General features: G+C 36.5%; 2 protein-coding genes and 1 long non-coding RNA gene across 5 annotated transcripts; 1 reads left to right on the top strand and 2 right to left on the bottom strand.

Moving 5' to 3' along the window:
• Window positions 1–842: 842 nt before the first annotated feature.
• LOC121732562 (39S ribosomal protein L39, mitochondrial) lies at window positions 843–10,391 on the bottom strand. Its single transcript, XM_042122489.1, has 8 exons — window positions 10,256–10,391; window positions 10,002–10,181; window positions 9,584–9,684; window positions 4,985–5,126; window positions 3,363–3,581; window positions 2,258–2,371; window positions 1,227–1,342; window positions 843–1,071 (listed from the first exon to the last, which is right to left on the bottom strand). The coding sequence occupies exons 1-8, from the start codon at window positions 10,326–10,328 to the stop codon at window positions 1,006–1,008; spliced, it is 1,011 nt and encodes a 336-aa protein (XP_041978423.1). The 5' UTR covers window positions 10,329–10,391; the 3' UTR covers window positions 843–1,005.
• A 4,051-nt stretch (window positions 10,392–14,442) lies between these two features.
• LOC121732590 (EKC/KEOPS complex subunit TP53RK) lies at window positions 14,443–15,407 on the bottom strand. 2 transcript variants are annotated; one of them, XM_042122534.1, is made up of 2 exons: window positions 15,361–15,407; window positions 14,443–15,204 (listed from the first exon to the last, which is right to left on the bottom strand). In XM_042122534.1, the coding sequence occupies exon 2, from the start codon at window positions 15,193–15,195 to the stop codon at window positions 14,485–14,487; it is 711 nt and encodes a 236-aa protein (XP_041978468.1). In that variant the 5' UTR covers window positions 15,196–15,204; window positions 15,361–15,407; the 3' UTR covers window positions 14,443–14,484. The 2 variants fall into 2 exon arrangements, with proteins under 2 accessions (XP_041978468.1, XP_041978461.1); XM_042122527.1 differs by having other exon boundaries at window positions 15,307–15,386.
• Window positions 15,408–19,477: 4,070 nt separating this feature from the next.
• Window positions 19,478–21,674, top strand: LOC121732676. Of its 2 annotated transcripts, none has more exons than XR_006036421.1 (3): window positions 19,478–19,713; window positions 20,776–21,024; window positions 21,443–21,674. It is a non-coding gene; the product is annotated as an uncharacterized LOC121732676 (long non-coding RNA). The 2 variants fall into 2 exon arrangements; XR_006036420.1 differs by having other exon boundaries at window positions 19,480–19,984; window positions 20,836–21,024.
• The last annotated feature ends 3,163 nt before the right edge of the window (window positions 21,675–24,837 follow it).

Below are 24,837 nucleotides of genomic sequence, written 5' to 3'. Positions count from 1 at the left end.
GAGGTCTCTATCCCAGTATGTAATAAAGTACTCTGTAGTCTGTGATCAGAATGACGTTAAGTTTTTGTTTTTAAATTTGACAGTGACATTTGATAGAGATGTGCCGTGTGCGACATGTCTTTTTATCACTTTTTATCGATATGGATGAACGGATGAATGTCGATATTCATCACTGGAATGGCAGGAATAGCTGAAGCCTTCCTAAATAATTATTAATAATTTATTTTTGAGTAAAATTGTTTAGGCATTAATGCTAACGTTTCTCAGAAAAAGTAATACGTGTATCTATTGTAAATATATTTTATATTATATAAAACTCATAAGTGACTGACTGACTGACATAGTGATCACGGACGTAAAAAAAGTAATAGTGATCTAGAAAATACCTTCTATCAACGCACAGCCCATTGGACGGATCGGGCTGAAATTTGGCATGCACGTAGATGATGTAGGCATCCGCAAAGAAAGGATTTTTATCAATTCTACCCCCGATGGGTTAAAATAGGGGATGAAAGTTTGTATAAAACTTTGTCAATTTTAAACCGATCAAGCTGAGAAAGTCTCAGCTTGCATTAAGCTACTATGACGTAGGCATCCCATAAGAAAGGGCTTAGACAAATTCCACCCCTAAGTGGATAAAATAGGGGATGAAAGATTGTATAATTATATAATAATACTTTTTAACGCAAGCGAAGAAGCGGGCAAAAGCCAGTTCTTTAAATAATCTGTTGTCTATTTTGTTTATTGACAGAATAAAATAATAAAAAGTAAGAAGCACTATTTTATTTCTAACCTTATTTACAAATTAAATTAAATGCAATTATAGTTCTTGCAATCTACGAGTGCGCGGCGCCCTTAGTTGTGTGAGTGAGAGTATCTACACACGCGTACATGGCTCGCTCGCTACTGACTGCTCCGTCAGGTACGCATACTAACAAAAATGTCTATTTACAATTACAACTACAAATAAAGGCTACGCGCGCTCGTAGATTGAAAGAACTGTAATTAGGCACTAGCTGCTACGCTGTCCCTGGTATCTTCGTATTTACTGAGTGGAGATCTTGCAGAGTTCTGGAACAAATAAAAGGAAAAGTGTGTTCAGTTGAATCTTACAAAAAAGGGAGGCCAAATGAACATACGATAGAGGTATTATAATTTTACCTCTCTAGGCCATAAGGATATTTAACATAAACAGACTTTAAAAAAACATTTTAAAGTACACATACCAATTTTTTGGCGCGCTCTTGGAGAATGGAGAAAGTGAAATGGTTCAATATGACTCCAGTGGGGAGAGCAACTCCTTGGAACCGGTACAGCCGCTTCAAACTGCCATCTTCTGAACCTGCAGATTTAAAGATATCAATTGTTAAGATAAAGAGATAATATTATGTTCTCTATCCCACTCTATCCTTTCTCTCTTAATTTTCTTTCCTAAGCGGGCCCCTGCATAGCTAGCACAAGCACGTAGACAAACGAAAGAAACTAAATTTTGACAGTTTTACCGGAAAAACATTGGAGTAAAAGTTTCTTTCCTATCTCGATATCTTTCGCTTTTGAAAATCTATAAGTCAAGCATGACGATCCGCTTTTGACATTTAGTTTCTTGATTCTGTTTTTTAATTTTATTATGGCACTTGGCTATAAAACCATGGCCAGTGTCGAGTAAATGGCGGCAAATTAAAAAAATCGATGTATAGCAACCCTGTCTATAGCCGGAATTATAGTTTTGATCTACAAACTACGAATAATAAAGTTCCTTAGTTTTTATTATTCGTATTTCGTAGATCAAAACTATAGAATTTGCCGCCATTTACTCGACACTGGCCATGGTTTTATAGCCGAGGTGCCATAATTAAAAAAAAAGAACCAAGAAACTGCCGTTGCTATGGAAAGATTTTTTTGTCTTTGTCCACTGAAACTCAAGTCGATGGGTGGTGCCATGCTCGGGAATAAGATATGTAGACATGGGAAAGAAACTGCCATTACTTTCTTCCGAAGAATCGACTGGGAAACCCCGTGCTAGCTACGCTGGACGAGCATTGCGTAATATTTTTGACCTAGATAGTCACTAGGGTTAATGCATAATACTGAACATCGCGCGTCAATTACATTATTGTCAAATAAACTGTTTAACATTTAAGCGTGATATTGCAACATATAATTGATCGTCTAGGGGCCGGCTTGTAAGAATATTTTTATTTGCGCCCTTTTTATTGCCATCTTCTTTTTAACAAAATTTTGTCAACAAAAATCTTACCAGGTATCTGATGTACAGAGGCGATGGTGAGTTTACCGATGAGCCCCGTGTGGCTGATCATGGGGCCTTTAGATATATCCACGTGCTTGTCCACCTTGTATAATGTCACCTTTCCTAAAACAAAAAGTAGAAATAATTATTTACTACATCATATTTTTGTATCTTTTTTACTAAGAAAAAAATGCTCGTCTGGATGATTATTAGTAGTTTCTAGAAATATCAACACTGTCTATCCAAAATATAAAAATTGAAAGAGATAACTTAATATTAAGACACTAAGGGCCTGTTTCACCTCTTCCTGATAAGGCTATCCACCAATTAACTTGACACATCAAATATGGAGAATCTGTCAAAAAAGTTGTGAATAGCCTATTAGGCACTTTATCAGAAAGCGGTGAAACAGGCCCTTAGTAATATAACTATTAGTAATAAAATTATTCTAGGATTGCTGTCTTCTGTCATCCCCGTCTCTACCTCTGTCTCCACCCCGGCAGACTGCAGCCGAATATGTAGAGACCTTTATATCGTGGCGTAAATATTTTTATACATTTTTACTAGATGATGTCCGCAACTCTGTTGCGCCAAAAATCGTTTATGGCGCGGGAACCGTACATTTTTCAGGGGTAAAATGTATCCTGTTTTTTTTATGAAATAAGAGGGCAAACGGGTCACCTGATGGAAAGCAACTTAAGTCGCCCATGGACACTCGCAGTATCAGAAGAGCTATAGGTACGTTGCCGGCCTTTTAAGTGGGAATAGGGTAATAGGGGAGGGTAGGGATGGGAAGGTAAGAGAATAGGGGAGAGTAGAGAAGGGAATTGGGCCTCCGGTAAACTCACTCACTCCACGAAACACAGCGCAAGCGCTGTTTCACGCCAGTTTTCTGTGAGAACGTGGTATTTCTCCGGTCGAGCCGGCCCATTCGTGCCGAAACATGGCACTCCCAAGTCCCCCATGTCCTTACTTAATTCCGGGACTTAAAGTATCTCCATACCTTTCAGCAAAATCTGTCAGTGGTTCGGGCGTGAAGAGGTAGACAGACACACTCTCGCATTTATAATATTAGTATAGTATGGATTAAATATTAATATAGAGTATAAATTACCATTAGCCCTTGCAATGCTGGGTATCTGTCCGGCCTTGTGCTCGTTGTCTTTAAACATCTCCAGTGCCAGTTCCTCTGATACGTCCAGTCGCTCAATCGGCAGACATTTTCTACTCAGCAACACATATTCCGCACTGAGGGTTTGCAGCTCTTGGGCAGTGGGAACCCAGTTGTCCAGCGTGGGCAGGTCTATGTCATAGATGAATGAGCCACTGCGAACTGAAATGAAAATAAATATTCAGTACTTAAGAATATATTTGTGTGTGGGACGATTAATGTTGGTGCAGAGAAGCGAGAGAGATAGCATGCTCAGTCAGGCCGAAGCCCACTGACGTCATTTCAGACGTTGTATATATGTTGCCGTTCTCAGAAACTTCGATACCGCGATGCAGGATTGTTACGCGAATTGTGTGCCACAATGCAAAATCTCTAAACCATTTTTTTTTATTTCTAAGGAAAATAAAACACCCTGTAATATTACACCATTCTCTAGTATTGCTAATTATAAACAATTTCTCCAAAGTGATTATAATTTATACTTATACGATAAAATCCCGGAAAGGTTAGATTTTTAAGGTTTTTTGAATTATTGTTTCCTCATACATTTCTTTAAAATATGAAACAATTTACTAAAATACAACACTTTCCTCAAGTTTGCCATAATTTATGCAATTACTTTCCAGTTGCTTACAGCAACACTATAAGCTATAACACTATGAGGGCGCATTTTCATTAGTCGTTAACTTGTACGGTATACAGCATACGGGGAGTCTATGACAACGAATGGCGCATGTCTATTGGTCGTGGCATAATCTCCCGCACCCCGCATGCGGGCATTATCGACCAGTGAAAATGCGCCATGAGTTATACAATCTATTTATAAAATGTCATCCTTTGAATCTCTCAGGGAAAAGTTTAAGAAATAAGAATTCTGACCGGAATCTCTAAATACATTTTGGACAATGTCTTATTCGTGTGAAAAATAAGGTGACTGACTGTAAGCTGCTTCTATATAAATATAACACATTTTTACATGATTTTTGTAAATTAGTTTAAGTTACTATTGTAATTTTCCATCTTTTTAGTAAAAGATGGCCCGTGCGAGTTTCTTACGCCGGTTCTTCTCGGCGGGGTAGTTCCCGAACCGGTGGTAGGCCTCATGTGGACATTCTAAGTGTTGACTTTGATAACCTATTTAGAAAACTCCTAAACGAAAAGAAGAAGAAGAACCTATTTAGAAATAAATAATTTGATTTTGATTTTTGGTTTTGATAAATTGATGCAATAATACAGGTGTTCCTTTGTGATATTTTTTTACCTTTTTCTCCCATGGTTTAGAGTTTTTATGTTATACAATAAAATGTTTAGCTTGTCAAGCCCTTTCATTTGATATATGTGTGGATGTGCTACAGCTCTGGTATAGCCATACCAAAACAACATATCCATGCAAAAATGCCCCTTGTTCTTTACATTATTTGAAAAATTTGAAATACAATTATTACAGTTATGATACATTTAGACCCACTCTCTACAATCTGGGTAAAAAATCATTCCTACAGTATACACTAATACAAAGCACAAGAAAAGCTTTTATCACATCAAAAGTAAATAAAGATGCATACTATCCGGTCCAGGGAAACTGTGTAGTTTGACGGGTACTGTGTCTTTGAAGGCAACGGATGCACAAGCGCCGAGCAATAGTGAGCATGTACGCCAGAATGCCTTGTTCACTTGTTGTGGTTCCGGCACAGTGAAGTTTTGAAACTGAAATGACAATGAGACAGGTATTATCAATAATAATAATATCTATGGACACTTCACACTATGTCAGTCTGGCCCCGTGGTAAGTACCTGAAGGACTTATGTTACGGGTACCAGACAATGGAAATATATTTAATACTTTTATTTGTATACATACATTTAAGATTTTTATTATATGATACACATATTTAATACACATCCATGACCCATGAACTTTGAAAACTTTTTGTTCTGTCGCACAGTGGATCGAAAATCGAGTTTCATAGACATACTTGAGTTTCCAGATTATAGTATTTGTTGTTGTAACGGAAATAGATATTACATAATCTGCGTCCTGCGAAAAGTTCAACTATGTAGCTATATTACCGTTCCTGAGTTACAGCCTGGAGACAGACAGACGGATAGACAATGAAGTCTCAGTAATAAGGTCCCGTTTTTACCCTTTGGGTACGGAACCCTAATAAATAGTTTAAACGATCAACAACACTGTACTTAGCTTTCTTAATCATCTACTCTTTGAGAGTATCTAGATACCTAGTTGAAATTTTCGCAGGAAGCAGATAATGTAATATCTATTTTCGCTATAATAAAAAAATATACTAAAAACAAAATAAAATTAATATTTAAGGGAGGCTCCCATACAACAAACATGAATTTTGGGCTTTTTTGCTCTTAGATATCAATAATGGCAACAGATAGGTTCTTGAATTTTTTACATAATCCTTAATTATATGTGTTCTTTCATATTTAACTATAATATTACACTAAAATATAAAATTAAGTGGGACTCTCATAGAGAAACACAATTTATGGCCTAATTTTGCTCTATAATGGTACGGAACCCTTCGTGCGCGAGTCCGACTCGCACTTGGCCAATTATGTGATCCTATGGTTTTAAAATATATTGAAAGAGACCTCATTTAACCACAACATAAACTCTTGCAACAAATACAAATAGAAAAAATATTTTTAATTTTTATGAATTTTAGAAAAAATCGCAAATGGTGCCGTAATACAAAATATGCCAAAATGTGAGTAATAATCTACACTACTATTATAAAGAGGAAAGATTTGATTTTTTGTTTGTTTGTTTGTTTGTTTGTTTGTTTGAGTCGAATAGGCTCCGAAACTACTGGACCGATTTGAAAAATTCTTTTACCATTGGAATCCTGCATTATTTCTGCTGAACATAGGCTAATTTTTATTTTGGAAAAATATAAGGTTCCGTAAGATATTTGGGATTTTCGGACGCAAGGTTTAAAAAATCAACCAGAAAAGTTACTTATTTTGCGTACGCTGCCTAAACTATAAAAGATAGAGGCATAAAATGTTCTAAGTAATTATAGATCTTTTAAATATCTACAAAAAAGTCCGCGACACACTATACCTATCTATGTTGAGTGAGGCACAATAACCATTTTTTTATTAAAAAATCTAGAATTTTTTTTGGACTATATTTAAATGCGTTTATTTAAATCATGCTATTGACCCTTATCAAAATAAATTATTTCATCACTAAGTACAGTTAATGTAGATAATATTCGGTCTTTGAATGATTAAAATTGGACGTTTGGTTTTAATGTCATGGCGAAATTAAAATATTACGATTTCTGCTGCACGTTGCGAATTGGGCGTCAAGGCGCGATGCGCGGGTGTGCGTGCGGTAGGGGAGAGATTTAATTATCAGTGCCACAGACTCGCCCGGAGAGTCCACGTAAATATTACCTCGATCGTGGGAATCGCAGACACAATAGATTTTCAATAGTTATGCGACAGCCGGGTGCTGCTTTATTGATTTGATATAGACTATCGTGCTTCATTATTATAATCCTAATTTCAAAAAAGCTTTAAAAGTTATGACTACGAAAGTAATATTTTTAGAACTTTTTAAAATAAGTTTTGAATGACTATTATTTTTGATTGCTATTATAATTAATTAATTTCTTTAACTATAAATCTCCAATAGCGGCAGCCGGCTGCCAGCATAACAATTGAAGATCTATTGTGTCTGCGATACACACGATGCCGATGCACGATGGAAGTATTAATGCATATTTTTTAATCCACACTATTTCTGCTGAATATAGGCTATATTTAATGGGAGAAAAAAGGGAACCGTATTAAGTGTTAATAATTGTGTGAAAAATCTACCAAAATATTCCTTCTTGCTTATCCATACTAATATTATAAATGCGAAAGTATCTCTGTCTGTCTGTCTGTCTGTCTGTCTGTCTTGCTTTCACGCCAAAACTACTGAACCGATTGCAATGAAATTTTGTATACAGTTATTCTAGAGTCTGAGAAAGGACATAGGCTACATTTTGATGTGGGAAAATATCTTATTTCCATGAAAATTTCGATGAAAATGAATTCGCATTGCGCGTGGCCAGCGCTCATCCCGGGGGTCCTGGGTTCGAGTCCCGCAGGCGGAACAAAAAGTTTTCAATGTTCCTGGGTCTTGGATGTGTATTAAAATAAAATTTCAAAAATCTTAAACGTATTTTATGTATAATATTATAAAAAATCCAGAAATATATCGATGGAATGAACATTTTAGTTCTAATACGATTCAACAGATGGTGTTTTATTTTTTACTTTATTGTAACATAGAACTAATCATACTTATTAGTTAGTATGTTTTTGTTTATAGTTTTTAATACGTTAGAATATTATGTTTAATAATATTATCACTTGGTATAATAATAATCAATCTATCTTATCTTATGTAGAACTCCTACTGCATTTCTAATCCATACTATCCATACTAATATTATAAATGCGAAAGTATCTCTGTCTGTCTGTCTGTCTGTCTGTCTGTCTGTCTTGCTTTCACGCCAAAACTACTGAACCGATTGCAATGAAATTTTGTATACAGTTATTCTAGAGTCTGAGAAAGGACATAGGCTACATTTTGATGTGGGAAAATATCTTATTTCCATGAAAATATCGATGAAAATGAATTCGCATTGCGCGTGGCCAGCGCTCATCCCGGGGGTCCTGGGTTCGAGTCCCGCAGGCGGAACAAAAAGTTTTCAATGTTCCTGGGTCTTGGATGTGTATTAAAATAAAATTTCAAAAATCTTAAACATATTTTATGTATAATACTAGCTGTTGCCCGCGACTTCGTCCGCGTGGACTTTAGTTTATAGCGCGCGGTGTCAACAAAATTTGTGTCAAATTTAAAAACTTTTTAATACCCTGGTAAGTGCTTCCGGTGTAGCGCGGCCCTTAATTAATCAAAATACCCAAAAACAGCTATGCAGTGTGCACATAATCTATACTAATATTATAAATGCGAAAGTATCTCTGTCTGTCTGTCTGTCTGTCTGTCAGTCTCGCTTTCACGCCAAACGCCAAAAGTATCTCTGTCTGTCTGTCTGTCTGTCAGTCTCGCTTTCACGCCAAACGCCAAAACTTCCGAACCGATTGTAATGAAATTTTGTATACAGATAGTCTAAAGCCTGTAAAAAAGGGTTGTAAGGGGGTGAAAATGCGTAAATTTGTTCAAATTAAGTTAGTTCCAACAGTTCATAATAGATGGCGCCGTGCGTCTTCTACATCGCGCTGACGCTTGCTCAAAAGTCTTTCTATAAGACGTGGTATCATCTTACATTTAAGTTTCGATTTTTTTCGATTGTTATATCTATTCTACGGTATTAAATAACTCAGTACTTTATCTGCAGTGACGTAACCTTAAATCTATCAATGATAAATAGTTTATGGGTAAAGTTGTGTAATTGGAGGGCTAAATAAGCTTTAAAATTTGGCATAAAGTATAAAGTTTAATATAAAAAAATGAAATACTTATTGTGTGCACACTGCACAGCTGTATTGATTTAAGGGGTACCAGGGTTTTTTTATAAAAGCTTTTGACACCAATTTTGTTGACATCGCGCGCTATAAACTGAAGTCCACGCGGACGAAGTCGCGGGCAACAGCTAGTTAGTACTATAATAGTGTGTGAGGATATCGTTATATCCTCACACACTATTATAGTACGTATAGCCAACCATGCGATTCCAGAGATATGCTCATTTTTCCTGTCGGCTCCATACAAAAATTTCTTTAAAAAATTATAACTCCCTTATTATTACACACAGCTGAGTCTTTTTACATTTTGTTATGTAATAACAACTAGGAGAACATTTTTCAGCCCAAAAAAATTACATCTGGAAACTCAAGTTCCTATGTCTATGAAACTCGATTTTCGATCCACTGTGCGTCAGCGGGATTCGAACCCGCGACCCCCGGCTTGAGCTACCAACATGCTCACCACCGCGCTACAGAGGTTGTCATCAATGTTTACTCCTGAACAATGTATTGAATATTGAAAGACGATATTGCCCTCAGCTTTACATTCTGTCCTTGTATATATGAACTAAAAAAAGATGTGCCATTGGAAGCCTATTCAACATAAATTGTATTATTTTACAGTTTTAATAAAATACTAAAATGCTTACTTGCAATGTGCAGTTTTCTGTCAAAGGTCTGTGCATATCCCAGTATACTGAGTCATTGATAACGGCCAATGCACTGCTATCTGCATGCCACTCACTTAAATCTGTAAATAAACAAATCTGTTGTGTGCTTCTATAATTTTAATTAAACGTTCACAGTTCACTGCTACTTTACATGCTTATCATGCAGAAATCACACAGTTTGCCAGATAAACTGTAGCCTGTGTCCTTTACTGTGATTGCTCTGAATTGTGTCCTTTAAGGAAATCAGGTACAACAGTTTCAAGCTAATATCTTCGAAAAATTTGTATACAAAAAATAACAGTTTATATTCAGTACTTTTGAAGCTCATTCAATGGAAACAAACTACAAATCTTCCTTCTAATCATGGTAGTATGGAAATAATATTAGTATAACTTACGTCTAGCACAATCATAAGGTGTGGAAAGATCCTTGTTCATAACAAGTGTGCAGTCATTTGGAATACCCTTGTAGTTCACTTCTATCTTCTCTATTCTACCCACTTTATCAAGTTGCCGCTTCTTCTCTAATGTGAATAAATGATGTCTACGTTCAATTGCTTCTTTTGTGTTTAAACAGCCTGTAAATATTACATCAAAAATCAAAATTGTAAAGTTCATTTCTATGAAAGTCGCAAGTGAATAGTCTACTCACGAATGGAGACTATGGATGAAGCATTATTTGATTTTAACAATATCCTTGATACACATACAGCGTGTCTTTTCATTTTGGAATACTTATAGTTAATTGAAAAAGCTCACGGAATAATCAAATGAAAACAAAAAATTAGGTTATAATCTTTTTCTTCTCAATTTTTGAGGTTTTTTTCATAATATGGCGCTCGGCTTTTTAACCATGGCCAGTGTCAAGTAAAATATGGCGGGAAAAAAATTTTTTCGTGAAAAGTTTACAAACAAAGAGTTTACCAAATTTAAAGTCATTTTTCCAGATGATCGTCAAGTCGAAAGTCTAGTAAAAGTCTAAAAAAGTAGTCAGTAAAAGTCAACGAGTCAAGTCAGTTATTTTAGCAAAGTGGTAGACCACTGACCTCTATAATATACAATAATATATACAATGATATATTAATAAAAAAAATAACCTAGTTTTTCGCGCTAATGTCGAATTATGCTGAAACTACTTTTCTGTCGGAGTTGGTATCCATTGCACGCATCAAGCGAAAGCACTACTTTTGATAGAATCTAGCTAGCGAAAGATGAGACTGGAAAAGGCGGCAAATTCAAAAAATCTACGTATGGCAACCTTGTCTATAGTCGGATATTTAGTTTTGATACTTGATTATTTATGGCAATAATATTATATTTTAGTTTGGATAACTCATTTCAAGAATAAGTTGTTGTTGTTTACTTAAATTTTATTTTGCAATACATTTCATTGTGTTTTGTTTTTGACGAAAACTCTTGCATGTTTTTGTCGGAGTATTAAAACTTTTTCTTTAATACTTACCGTACATCATGAAATATATTAAAAAATATAATTTAACCAAACAATTAACTTCATTTTCTTAAACTTAACATTGTCACTACTGTTTCTAAGTTTAAATATATAATTATTTTATACGTGGGAGAGCCATGCTTCGGCACGAATGGGTCGGCTCGACCGGAGAAATACCACGTTCTCACAGAAAACCGGCGTGAAACAGCGCTAGCGCCGTGTTTCGCTGAGTGAGTGAGTTTACCGGAGGCCCAATCCCCTACCCTATTCCCTTCCCTACCCTCCCCAATTCCCTTCCCATCCCTACCCTCCCCTATTACCTCTTAAAAGGCCGGAAACGCACCTGCAGCTCTTCTGATGCTGCGAGTGTCCATGGGCGACGGAAGTTGCTTTCCATTAGGTGACCCGTTTGCCCCCTTATTTAAAAAAAATATATAAAATTTAATTTTAATATTTTCCTATAATAATATATTATTACTCGGAAGCATAAACCTATATAAGTCTATGCTCGCAAGCATCATAGATTGTATTAATTATACTCAAATATGTTTATACATACTTGTACATGCCTAACCTAACCTGACCCCCCCCCCCTTGCAAATTGATTAAAAACCAAGGATTAAGGGGAAATGAAAAAACAACACAGAAAATCAAAGGTTGCGGATTTTTTCGCATTTTCTATAAACATTCGACAGGTTTTTTTTATAAAGTTTATTTACAATTGACTAAAATATATAGGTGTCATTTTGTTCGACAACTTTTTGCCATCTTGTTGGTAGGGACATGATCCCATTGCTATAAAAAATTTGGGGCTTCTGATGAAAAAACTGCGACAAGTGGTTTTGGCATTCCTCTTGTGATGTCAACCTGACACTGCCTAAGGAATCCTGAAGCGATTGAAACAGGTGGAAATCTGAAGGTGCAAGGTCAGGACTATACGGCGGATGCATTAACACCTCCCAGCCAAACTCCCGTATTCACACGCCTTTATTTATGTGGCCTTCTTATTTAATCCTTTTTGGGTACAAACACTGACATCTGAAAATATGTTCATAAATAAAGTTAGCATTCAATAACAAGGTTGCTTTCAGGTATTTCTTTTGTAACGTTAGGGTCTTACCGGTCTAAGAAGGAATCTCAACAGGGAACTGATTTTGTCTTTAAACACTCTTCTTGGAACATAATATCTCATAAATTATTTATGCTTGATATTTTAACTTGCATAACTGAATCCTTTGCATCATTCATGTTACCTGCAAAACAATAAATTCAATTACATGATAAATAATAATGATTTTAATTAATTGTAATTGAAAGTATCAAAATCTTTTACCTGTACTTACCAATGCACTGGGATATTTCATGTAAACAATCTTGTTTTTGTTTAACAATTGCATCCTTTTCACTTCTTTTTTGTTCCTATTTACTAATCATAGCTAAAAGCAGTTATCGCAAATCTCTTTTCAAAGTTTTCATCACGTTTAAATCAGAAAATCACGTAAACCACAGAAATATTTTTCACTTTCACACATAAGTAAACAACAGATGCTATAGGTGACACTGACGTTAATGACAGTGTTACCATAATCAGTTTTGGAATAAAAAGCCAGTCTCATCTTTCGCTAGCCAGACTCTAGTGCTCGATTGTGCGAAGCGGTGTTGTTGTTGAAACATTCAACGTTAAGCATTATGCCGCTTATTGTAGCGCAATGCTCTTATTGGAAAACACACAATATCTCAAAGATAAGACAGTTTTTTTCACCGAAACTCTCAGAGCATAAACTTTGTGCCGTAAGCTAATGAATTCTTAAGTGGTTCCATGATCTGATCTTTTTTTATGTTATCGAAAATAATTTATTATGTATTGCCGCGAACATGCCAGGTGTGTTCATCTACACGAGTTCTCAACCTTTTATATCTGGGTGCACGGTATCTATATTGTTTGGTCAATTTACTTTACTAATATACCAAATGAATGGGCTTGAAAAGTAAGGTTGAATATTTTATTGTATGACGAAAAATCTTTAATAGTTAGGGAGGGGAAGAGGGGATTTCGCGACAAGCTCGAGTAGCACCGCTGGTGTTGCAGACATCGCATAGGCATTATGGTAACCAGCTTCCATCAGGTGGGCCATACTCTTGTTTGGCAGCTTAGTTATAATTAGGGAATGCAATACCGGGATCCCGAAATACCGGGATTCCGCATGCATTTCGCGGGACTAATCCCGGTCGAAAATTTAGCGGGACCTGCGGGACTACAAAGAAGCGTGATTCATACATGTAACTCTGCGCGCGGGAGTGCGTGAACAGGCGGGTCCACACCAAGCGAGCCACCTCGGCCGCGGTCCGCCTCGTGCGGCATGCGCCGTATGCTCGCTTGGTGTGGACCTCAGGGATGATTAGATATATAGATATAGGGATGAGGAAAGATTCTTGGAGAAAAATCTGCCGCAAAATGAATATTCCTGTTATGGATCTAAAAAAATGGAGTCTTTGTTAGGATTATACAGACGAGATTCTCCTATTTTTTATAGTTGTGTATAGCAAAATAAAAGCATAAGCTACCACGCGTACGTGCGTTGCCATCGTGTCTTTGTGAGCAATGGCTCGGGCTGTTCGAGCGAGGCAACCTTGCTGTGTACGCCCGGCCGCGTCGCCCTCGGCGAGCATGCCTCGCCCGCGGCGGCTCGCTTGCCGCGCGCGGCGGGCCTCGCCCGAGACGGCTCGCTTGGTGTGGACCCGCCTAATTGGCTACATGCAGCCAGCTAAATAATTTACCTTCAATTCACCTATAATTCACTTTAAATGACAATAATTATAATAATTGTACCAACCAGCGTGGAAGCTGAGTGAACTTTTTCAGCTGCTGGCTACCTTGTGTCGAATATCAGAAGCCATTTGGCAGACGACACAATAATTAATACCTTAACTTTTTTTTCATTATTCATAAGCTTGGGATGTATACATATTATGTAAAGGAATCTTTGAGCACGATTTTTACCTATATTTAAAAAAAATGAATATTTTTAATAAAAGAAAAAAATAAATAAGCGCGTTTTTTTTAACCTTTATTATTACATAGCCATTTCCAAAAAGAAAATTTAGTTTTTCCTTTATTTTCAAAGTTTAAGTCCACCCTGCGGGATCCCGCAAATACCGGGATCCAGCGGGATTGTGATGGTTCAGTCCCGCAAATACCGGGATTGAAATTATCTTGCGGGATTGCATTCCCTAGTTAAACAATGTATTTTAATTTTTAAGTTAGAAAAAACAAAAAATCAAGTGGCACCACCGGTGATGTTACGGGTGGGTTGGTGGCAACTGGCAATGAATGTGTTAAAGCATTTCTTAATAAAAAGCAACATGTTTAAAAATCAAATATAATATTTTAATAGAAAAAATATTTTATTGTTGAAAATTGGTTTACCATATTATCCAACCATGGTCCTCTTTCTGCCTCTAGCTCGGACATCTTCAAACTTACTCATAACTTCTTTAATATTAGATTTACCAGATTTTTTATAAGAATCTAGAATTTTATTAAATAAATCTGGATAATCATTATGTGTACTTATCACTGCTCTTTCTAAAACATACAGATCAACACCCTTGTCCTCAGTGCTGGAATCAATAAAAGACAGCCCAAAATCTATTAGAATTATGTTTAAATTATCATATTTCAGCCATTTAGTGTGGTCTGATGCCTCGCTTGGACTATTTTGTATTAGTAACATATTTGACGTGGTCAAATCTCCATGGATAATATTGTTATCATGAATTTTTCTCACTGTTTCACCAATTTTTTTAGCTACAGTATTTGGAGCGGATTCATCTATGTTTGCTTTTTTGTAGTATATTAGTAAGTCTTTAACTGTGATACTGTTCGTGAAATGTTCCATGTATATTCTCCGACGATCAAAATCCACTAAATATAATGTAGGAGTCCTAACGCCGGCAGCTTTGCATCTTACTATGGACCTGGCTTCATTTTTTATCCTCTCTTTTGTAATTGTGGTGTCTAAGTCGGGATGCCGGTATTTCTTCTGGAATCTTTCTTTAATTATCGTTGGTTTACCCAGGTATACGCACTCATACAACCTAGCTTCGGCGCCTTGTTTGTACAGTTTTAGTTCATCACACATCTTTATAACCTTAAAATACAAGGAAATATTATAGGATAGGGCTTTTCGATAGATTTTTTTTGCAAGTTAGATAGTAATTAAATTTTCAAATATAGGAATTGTTCTTTTTACCAAATTATATATATTCGTTTTTTGCTATTTACAAAATTTCCACAAAATACCAACCAAAACCAATACCAAAACACGGCTGCCAAACGGCTGCTTTGTCAATTTGACATTGACATTTGACACAGTTTTGATGTCATTATTAGTGTGAGGCCCCATCCCCACTCGCGCGCGCGGTTCGCGCGACGGGACGCCGCGGAACACGTCTAGTAGGTAATCTGTGCCGCGGAATTTCCGCGAAACGTGAGTGTGGATCCGGTTCGCATATTTTTCGCACTTCGCGGCTGGTTCCCCGACCGCATCCCCACTCGCGCGCGAACCATGCGCGACGCCGCTGCGCCGCGAAATTCCTGCGAAGCATGAGTAACTGCCGATCCACACTCGCGCGCGACAGCAGACCGCGGACCACGGCACGGATCGCGGCGCGCATCGCGCCGCGGATCGCGCATTCTGCCAAATTTACTGATCCACACTCGCAAAGCTCGCGACATGTTCGCAATGTTGCCACTTTTTAATTTCTTTATTTTCTTGACACACTATAGTTTGCGCCCTTGAGCCAAATTTATCTTACTTTAAAAAAAAAAAAATTTACTCGCGTAATTTATTAGGAACTAGCTGTTGCCCGCGACTTCGTCCGCGTGGATTTTAGTTTATAGCGCGCGATGTCAACAAAATTGGTGTTAAAAGCTTTTATAAAAAAAACCCTGGTACCCCTTAAATCAATACGGCTGTGCAGTGTGCACACAATAAGTATTTCATTTTTTTAAATTAAACTTTATATTTTATGCCAAATTTTAAAGCTTATTTAGCCCCCCAATTACACAACTTTACCCACAAACTATTTATCATTGATAGGTTTAAGGTTACGTCACTGCACAGATAAAGTACTGAGTTATTACCGTAGAATAGATATAACAATCGAAAAAATCGAATCTTAATTGTAAGATGATACCACCTCTTATACAAAGACTTTTGAGCAAGCGTCAGCGCGATGTAGAAGACGCACGGCGCATCTATTATGAATTTTTGGAACTAACTTAATTTGAACAAATTTACGCATTTTCACCCCTTTACAAACCTTTTTTCCAGTAAAAAAGTAGCCTATGTTCTTTCTCAGACTCTAGAATAACTGTGTACAAAATTTCATTGCAATTGGTTCAGTAGTTTTGGCGTGAAAGCGAGACAGACAGACAGACAGACAGACAGAGATACTTTCGCATTTATAATATTAGTATGGATTTTACGGAAATCGTACATTTTTTCGCAACAAAATAGCTTATCTCTCTTCACGTAGTCTACTCTATATCTGTGCCAAATAACATACAAAATTGCTTTAGTAGGTCGTGAGATAAACCCTTGCTAATAATTTTCCGTTTTAACTACATTTCCTCTGTTTCTTCGGTCCTATTAGTTTCCGTGATAAAATAGCCTATAGCCACGGAGTGGATAAGCTTTAAACATTTTTATTCACGCTTTCGTTCTTTGTTTACGGTTAGAAACTCATCCATACTCAATATTATAAATGCGAAAATGTAGACGTCTGTTAGCACTTCACGCCCAAACCGCTGAACCAATTTTGCAGAAATTTGGTATGGATTTACTTTGAGCCCCGGGAAAGGACATAGGATACTTTTTATTCCGGGAAAATGTACGGTTCTCGCGCGATAAATGATTTTTGGCGCAACGGAGTTGCGGGCGTCATCTAGTCTTTTACTTTAATCCTTCAATCGCGGATTCTTGGAAATCTGTTGTTGTTCTCGCGGCCGCATGTGGCAACTTGAGAGTGTAAGTATTAAATCATTTTATAGTCTAAAACATATAAAAAATACTTATAAACTAGCCGGGGTCAAAGAGAATGCGAAGCCAAAGTCACTCACAAGTTACTTCTTTTACTCGCATCGTGTCGCTGCTGTCGAATTACGACGCCCTCTATAGTTTTTTTTTTTTTTTCTTCTATTTTGGCAACTTGACACAAAGGATGAGTATTGTGCCACAGACAGGGTAAAAAGGTAAGGAACGGCGGAAGGAATAAAAGGAAACGGAATTTGGAAGAAAGTTAATTAAATTAGTGTGGTAAATAATTAAATTCTACAATAAACTAAATGACATATAACTTATTCTAAATATTAATATTATTTAATGTTAAGTAATTAGATATACAATTATATACATATTTATCATTGGAAGCAAGTAGTATATTTACAGAAGTAGGAAATGGAATAGGGATTAAAGATAGTTTATTATACAGTTGGGAATGATCGTGGAGGGAACACGATAGGATAATGTGGTTTAAGTCACCTACTTCTCCACAGTCACATAAATCATCATCTTTAACGCCAATTCTCCTAAGATGCGTTGGAATGCACATATGACCCAGTCTCATCCGAATAATTGATGTTGTTATATTTTTAGAGAGGAATATTTTAGAAAACCAGGGCTTAGTAGGGATCTCTGGTTGAATTTTACGATACTGTATAGCTTTTGTTTGGCTACTCAAGGCCCACGACTTATTCCAAGATTTCAATAGGGAACTCCGTGCCAGAGCAGCCAAATCATGCGCATAATTATTAAAAGGGAACAAATCACCACTGAAAACAGCCTCTTTTGCCAATTTGTCGGCAATTTCATTGCCAACAATTCCGCAATGGCTCGGTATCCATATAAATGTTATTGAAAAGCCTTGAAGTTTACATTGATATAGAAGGTTTCTAACTTGGACAATAATTGGATAGCAATTTTTTGATTTAAAAGGAAATTTAATTAGGGATTGTAGAGAGCTTAAAGAATCTGTAAATATTAGTGTCTCTTTAAGCCTGCCAAGTAAAATATACTCAACAGCCTTAAAAAGGCCGTAACACTCTCCTGTAAAAACAGATGTTTCAGGCGGAAACTTTACTTTTTGAACAATATTATATTGTAAATGGTAGACACCAACTCCAACACAACTATCTGTAGTATCCTTAGATGCATCTGTATACATGTGGTGGTAACCCTGCCAATTGTTATTCGTGATGTACTTAAATATATTGTTAGCAAAATATGTATCTGTTTTTTGAATGCCAATGTCAAGTCTAATATCTGGCACAAGCGTTAGAGCTTCATATACTGAATCAAATAATGGAAAAGTTTGAGAACGAAAAGTGGGGGCGTCAATTACTAAGAATTTACGATAACTAGTAAGAAGTAAGGGATGAGATTTATGATGCCAGTATTTATTATTACTATGACACAGTTGAAATAAAGTTCTAAGTTTTGGAATTAAGGGATGATTTTTAAATTGATAACAACGAACAAAATATTTATCCGCCAGATATTGTCGACGGAGTTGAAGAGGAGGTTCGCAACATTCCAACTGAAGTGCGTTTATTGGAGATGATCTCATAGCTCCGCAGATTATACGCAAGGCTTTCGCTTGTATTTTGTCCATTTTTTGTAAACCAGTTACGCTACACGGCTCCAAAAGAAAAGTGCCATAATCTAGGACACTCCTAATTATTGCATTATAAATTAATTTCATAGTAAATGGATGTGATCCCCACCAGACACCAGATAAACACCTTAACATATTTAGAAGCCGCTCACATTTGGAACAGATGTAATCGATATGTGCGTTGCCATTTAATTTTCCATCTAAATATAGCCCTAAAAATTTGACTTTGTCTTTAACGGGAATTGGCACTCCATCATAAATAATAGTAATAGGAGGAGGCATACGCATACGGGTAAATAAGACGACGGAACTTTTATTGATAGACAAGTCTAAGCCATGCTTGTCCATCCAAGATTTTAACTGTTTCAAAGCGCTAATAAGATCTCTACATGCAATATTTATCGAACTATTGATTACATAAATAGCCTTGTCATCTGCATATTGAAGTAATTTTATGATACTTAAATCTAGACAATTTTCTAAGTCGGATGTGTATATATCGTAAAGTAGTGGACTTAAGACTGACCCCTGAGGAATGCCTTTTCGAACAGTTCTAGTTTCCAAAGAGTTATTTAAAATTATTATTCTTTCTATTAAAATATTAATAATGAAATTTACTAAAATTAAAGGCAAACCAAATTGAATTAGCTTTTCCTTTAGGATACTTATAATAATATTATCATATGCAGAATTTATATCCAAAAAAATTGCAACAACAGATTTATTTTCTGTGAATGCTGTGCGTATATCTGTGGTTAATATGGCAATATTATCTATGGTACCTCTACCTTTGCGGAATCCAAACTGTGTATTCGAAAGGAGGTTATGTTTTTCTACAAACCATTCTAGTCTGTTTTTAGCTAAATGTTCCGCAATCTTTAATAAAACAGAGGATAGAACAATGGGGCGATATGATGTAGCCAAATATGGGGGTTTGTTGGGTTTTGGTACTGGAATAACTTTTTGTTTTCTCCATGAAGTGGGTAAATTACCAGTTATTAAAATTTGGTTTATTAACTTGAGGTAGTATTGTAAAATTTCCTCATCAGCATGTTGAAAGAAAGAATATGGAATGCCATCTAATCCGGGAGAAGAATCTTTTAAGTTTTGTACTACCCCTTTTAACTCTTCTATTGTAAAAAGCGAATTTAGGTCTTCAAAATTTACATTTTGTAAAGGAGGAGGAGGTTCAGTAGAAATAGTGGGAGGAGCCAAATTATCTAGAAACTCAGAAGCTAAAGAGTCAGATATAGGGTGAGATGGGATAGTGAATGCAGATCTATACCGTCTTATGTTTTTCCATACTATAGTAGGATGAATACCTGGATTTAATGATAAGCAAAAATTTCTCCAACTAAGTAACTTCTTTTTCCTGAATAATTTCTTAGTATCCTTAACGCAATCAAGATATAGCTGATAGTTGGCTATGTTTGGATTTGTATTATACTGTTTTTCAATCTCTTTCCTATTCTTAATGGCAACTGTGCATTCTTGATCCCACCAAGGTGGAGATGGTGTATGATGACGTGAAGTATTTTTTTTTGGAAATGATTCATCAGCAGCTTTTATAAAGGCTGCAGTCAAAGCCTCAGCACATAGTGACTCATTTTCTGATGATATTTCAGGAAGAAAAGATAACTGATTCCTGAGTGAAGTTTGAAATTTATCCCAGTTAGAATTATTGTTAATATGATACTTTATTGATTCAGACTGATTCGATTTACTTTTATCTTTACCTGGAAATGATAGAATTATAGGAAAGTGATCACTTCCATGACTTGACTGTAACACATTCCAATGAAAAACAGATGATAGATTTGGTGAACATATTGACAAATCTGGTGCACTACAACCTTCATGAGGAGCAGTGCGCCGAGTAGGTTGGCCGGAATTGAGAATACACAGTTTATTATAATCTATTAAATCTAAAACTTCGTAACCCCATTGATTGTCTTTGTGACTCCCCCATGACTGATGCTGTGCATTGAAGTCTCCTAGAATTACTACTGGTTGTGGTAATTGGCTAATAATACTTTTTATTTCAGAGAAGATGCAATATGAAGGATGAGGTATATACAGTGAAACAAAACATATGTTATTTACAGATGCAGCAATGATTGAAAAATCAGAGTGATGTGATGGAAGAGGAATGTGATGAAATGATTGATGGTGTTTGATGAGCATGGCTGTACCACCATACCCATCTGATCTGTCTTCCCTGAGACAAGTGTAGCCAGAAATCCTGAAAAGTGATTCCGGCTTGAGCCATGTCTCTTGTAAGGAAAGAACAATAGGTTTGTATTTATTAATTAAAAAAATAATTTCGTGTTTTTTACTAACCACACTGCGGCAATTCCACTGGACTACGTTGTCCATTGTTGGAAGTGGTATTAATTTGTGATTCAGTGGTGAATATGGCAGCGTTGGACGGTGATAAAGATGATAATGATGTAATCAGTTTGTTTAATGCTAAAATTGTTTCTTGTATCGAATCCATGTTAATACCGGGAGCTGGATATGCAGATCCATTATCTCCTAATGGAGGATTATAATCTTTTATTAAGCTATTATGTGTTTGTCTGTCATACCCATTTTGTTGTTTCTGTGGCAATTTTGGTTGTTTGAAAACAGTTTTTTTATATGACCGTTGTATTAAATTCAAATTCTGTTTATTATTATTGTTGTTGAAAAATGATTTTTGTGTATTTACAGGTGATGATGATGAAGAAGTAGATGATATTAACACGTCAGAATATAATTTTGAAATGGGAGGATGTAACTTAGAAGCTTCTGAGTAGGATAGACAATTGTGAGCCATTGACTCCTTAATTGATTTTTGGCGTTGGAATTCTGGGCATTTTTTATCAGTTGCAATGTGCGAACCGTGGCAAATACAACAGTAAATAGACTCCTCTTCAACTGAGCAACTATAACCAGCATGCCCTTGACCACACCTAAAGCATCTAGGTGTTGACCGACATTAGTTTTTCACATGTCTGTATCTACAGCAATTGAAGCACTGTATTGTAGGGAATATATATAAGTCTACAGGAAGTGCATTATAGCACATGAAGACTCTCTTTGGTAGCGTCTGTCCGTCAAATGTTATTACCACAGATTCGGTGTTAATAAATTGAGCGGTTCCATTCACTATTGTTTTTTTCTTTAACCTCCTAATTTTTAGTATTTCACCACATCCAATTGGTAAAGTAATATTATTTATAACATCATCATCGGACCAATCAGCAGGTATGCCTCTAACTAATCCTATCCTACTAACCTGAAATGATGGAATAAAAGATTTAAATTGTTCTGAATTGAATTGAGGGTTACTTATAAAACTATTGGCTTCACTATATGAAGAAAAGGCTACAGATAATCGGTTTCTGGCTATTTTCTTAATACTACCATCTACAATATTTTTAATGTTATTTGTTTTCAAGTAATGGCCAAACACTATAGGGTGAAAGTTTATGTTTTCATTAGGTGACTTTGGTACCTTTTGTATATGGACAATATACGGAGAGGAGTCTGTATCTTTATACAGCATCCTACCGACCCGTGAATCTAAGCCCTGGGATTTTTGAGTTGTATTCACATTTGGTTGAGTTTCAAGGATAATGTCTTGTTTAGGAATATTGTGGTTTTCGGTATCGCTAAGACACATGCAATTGATATCAGGCTTGGCCTTTTTCGGGTCTTTTTTTATTTTTTTCTGGCACTTTTTGCAACGCTTCCTAGGAATCGCTGGACGTTTTCTGGTATTAACAGAGCATGAGGTGTCGGTGTCCATGCTCGAATCGTTCGATATCGTAACATAATGACCAACGGGGGGACCAGGTCCCCCCGGGTCGGGCTCCTCCATAATATTCTTATGAACTAAATATATAAATAAAAACTTACCAAATAAAATTAATATATACAAAAACTAAGAAAATTAAAACTAAAACTACACTATTTAATTAACTAATTATAGATATAAAAATAATTTTAAAATTTTCCGAAAAAATACCGCGTCCGCCCTTTGCGAGTTCCCGCGCTTTTCCAACACCGCCCTCTATAGTTTCTGCACGGTCCCTATTGGATTCTGACAATTTTAATCGCATGTGCCAAAACAAAAACAAAAATACGACCAAAGAGGAACATAATATGGTCGCGGTGGGTTGGCGCATGGTTGGCGCCTTAAAGTGCGACAAGGCTTTATATGAACGTGGGCGGGAGCGCTGCTGGTAAAGGAGAACTGTCAAAAATGACGTTTTTGTATGATGGCAGCGTTACAAGTTCGACAAGGCTTTATTAAACGTCGGTGACATTGACGGGAGCCCTGCTGGTAAAGGAGAACTGTCAATATTTATTACTGTCAATATAACAACTATTTTTATCTGCGAAAAATCTTGAACTTACCACTTTCAAGATTTTTCGCAAATAAAAATGTTGTTTGTCTTATCAAAATGAAGCTACTCACAAAAATTAGCTTGATAGTTATTATTATTATTATTATCAGCCTACAGTGTCCCACTGCTGGGAAAAGGCCTCCCCTCTCTCTTTCAAAAGATCACGATCCTGTGATGTTGTTGGCCACTCTTTATCAAACGCTAGATGCGTTTCGTCGATTTGTCGCGCCACCTTTTCTTGGGTCGGCCTCTGTTACGCCGAACAGTCGTGAACATGTGTATCTTTCCTATTCTGACCTACGGTGCCCAGTCCTGGTCTTTGACAGCTTCACAGAAGTCCCGACTCGGAGTTTGCCAACGAGCTATAATGGAACGCAGCATTTTAGGTATAAAAAGGATTGACCGCGTCCGGAATACCACCCTGCGTTTCCCAAACGAAGCTCGTTGACGTATGCAGAAAGGCAGCTAGCCTTAAGTGGAGCTGGGCCGGGCACGTCTCCTGTATGCACCCAGACAGGTGGGCGCGTCTAGTTTCGGAGCTTGATAGTAATAAAAAAATTGTTCTACCTGACTCCCTGACTATTATGGTTTATTACGCCATAATAATATTATTAGGGCGAGCGAAGCGAGCCCTAGTATATCCCACAACCTTAGTAACATTTTGTGGTACACTTTACGAAAAAACCTGTCAGTTATCACGCCTATTGATTTGTGCTTTATCATAGTATTTTTATTTACAACTAGCTGTTGCCTGCGACTTCGTCCGCGTGGACTTCAGTTTATAGCGCGCGGTGTCAACAAAATTGGTGTCAAATGTAAAAGCTTTTTAAAACCCTGGTACCGCAAAGGTGCGGTTAAATCAAAATACCCAAAAACATCTACTGCATTTAATTTTTTAAAATTAAACTTTATTTATATGCCAAATTTTAAGGCTTATTTAGCCCTCCATTTCACAACTTTAGCATTGCCCATAAACTACCTATTTATCATTGATATCTAGGTTTTAAGGTTACATCACTGCATAGACGAAGTACTGATTAGTGAGTTATTTAAAAACGTGTATATCAATTGAAAGAATCGGAAAACTTAACTCAATATGGTACCACCTCTTATAGAAAAACGTTTGAGTAAGCGTTAGCGCGATGTAGGCGACTCTTAGCGCCATCTGTTATTAATTTTTGGAACTAACTTAAATTGAACTTTACGCATAAACAGTAAACACCCCCTTACAACTCCTTTTCCAGTCAAAAAGTAGCCTATGTCCTTTTTCAGGCTTTAGACTATCTGTGTACAAAATTCATTACAATCGGTTCAGTAGTTTTAGTGTGAAAGCGAGACAGACAGTCAGACAGAGATACTTTCGCAATTATAATATTAAGTATAGATATTATGTAGCTGTGTTATCGTCAGTCAGTCAAGGTGTGACGAGGCGAGCCCTCACAAAGCTCGGCTAGTTATACATCCATGCCCCAGGATTCAGGAACACAGGAGACTTGTTACTTCAGCGGGATAGGAAAAGTTATGATTTTCTATTTTATTCTACGACCACGACTTGCGGATGTACACGTTCAATGGGTTAGAAGTTGAACCACTCTAACTACTAACCCATTGAAGTCGTCAAATATAATAATTAATAATTTAAAGCAAAAATATAACATTCAATAGTATGTATAGTATGTTATTTGGCTTATCATGGAACGTGTTATAAGTGGT

The sequence above is a fragment of the Aricia agestis genome, chromosome 1, assembly GCF_905147365.1.
Source record: "Aricia agestis chromosome 1, ilAriAges1.1, whole genome shotgun sequence".
NCBI lineage: Eukaryota > Metazoa > Arthropoda > Insecta > Lepidoptera > Lycaenidae > Aricia > Aricia agestis.
This window is presented reverse-complemented; position numbering and strand designations above follow the sequence as displayed.

What these genes read in the sequence shown, in the direction of transcription:
- LOC121732562 (XM_042122489.1), bottom strand. Translation starts at nt 10,328, where the DNA reads ATGAAAAGACACGCTGTATGTGTATCAAGGATATTGTTAAAATCAAAT. An exon ending in TTCATCCATAGTCTCCATTC is followed by an intron (nt 10,182 to 10,255) that starts GTGAGTAGACTA and finishes TAATATTTACAG; the next exon opens with GCTGTTTAAACACAAAAGAA. An exon ending in CAGTTTCCCTGGACCGGATA is followed by an intron (nt 3,582 to 4,984) that starts GTATGCATCTTT and finishes TTTTCATTTCAG; the next exon opens with TTCGCAGTGGCTCATTCATC.
- LOC121732590 (XM_042122534.1), bottom strand. Translation starts at nt 15,195, where the DNA reads ATGTGTGATGAACTAAAACTGTACAAACAAGGCGCCGAAGCTAGGTTG.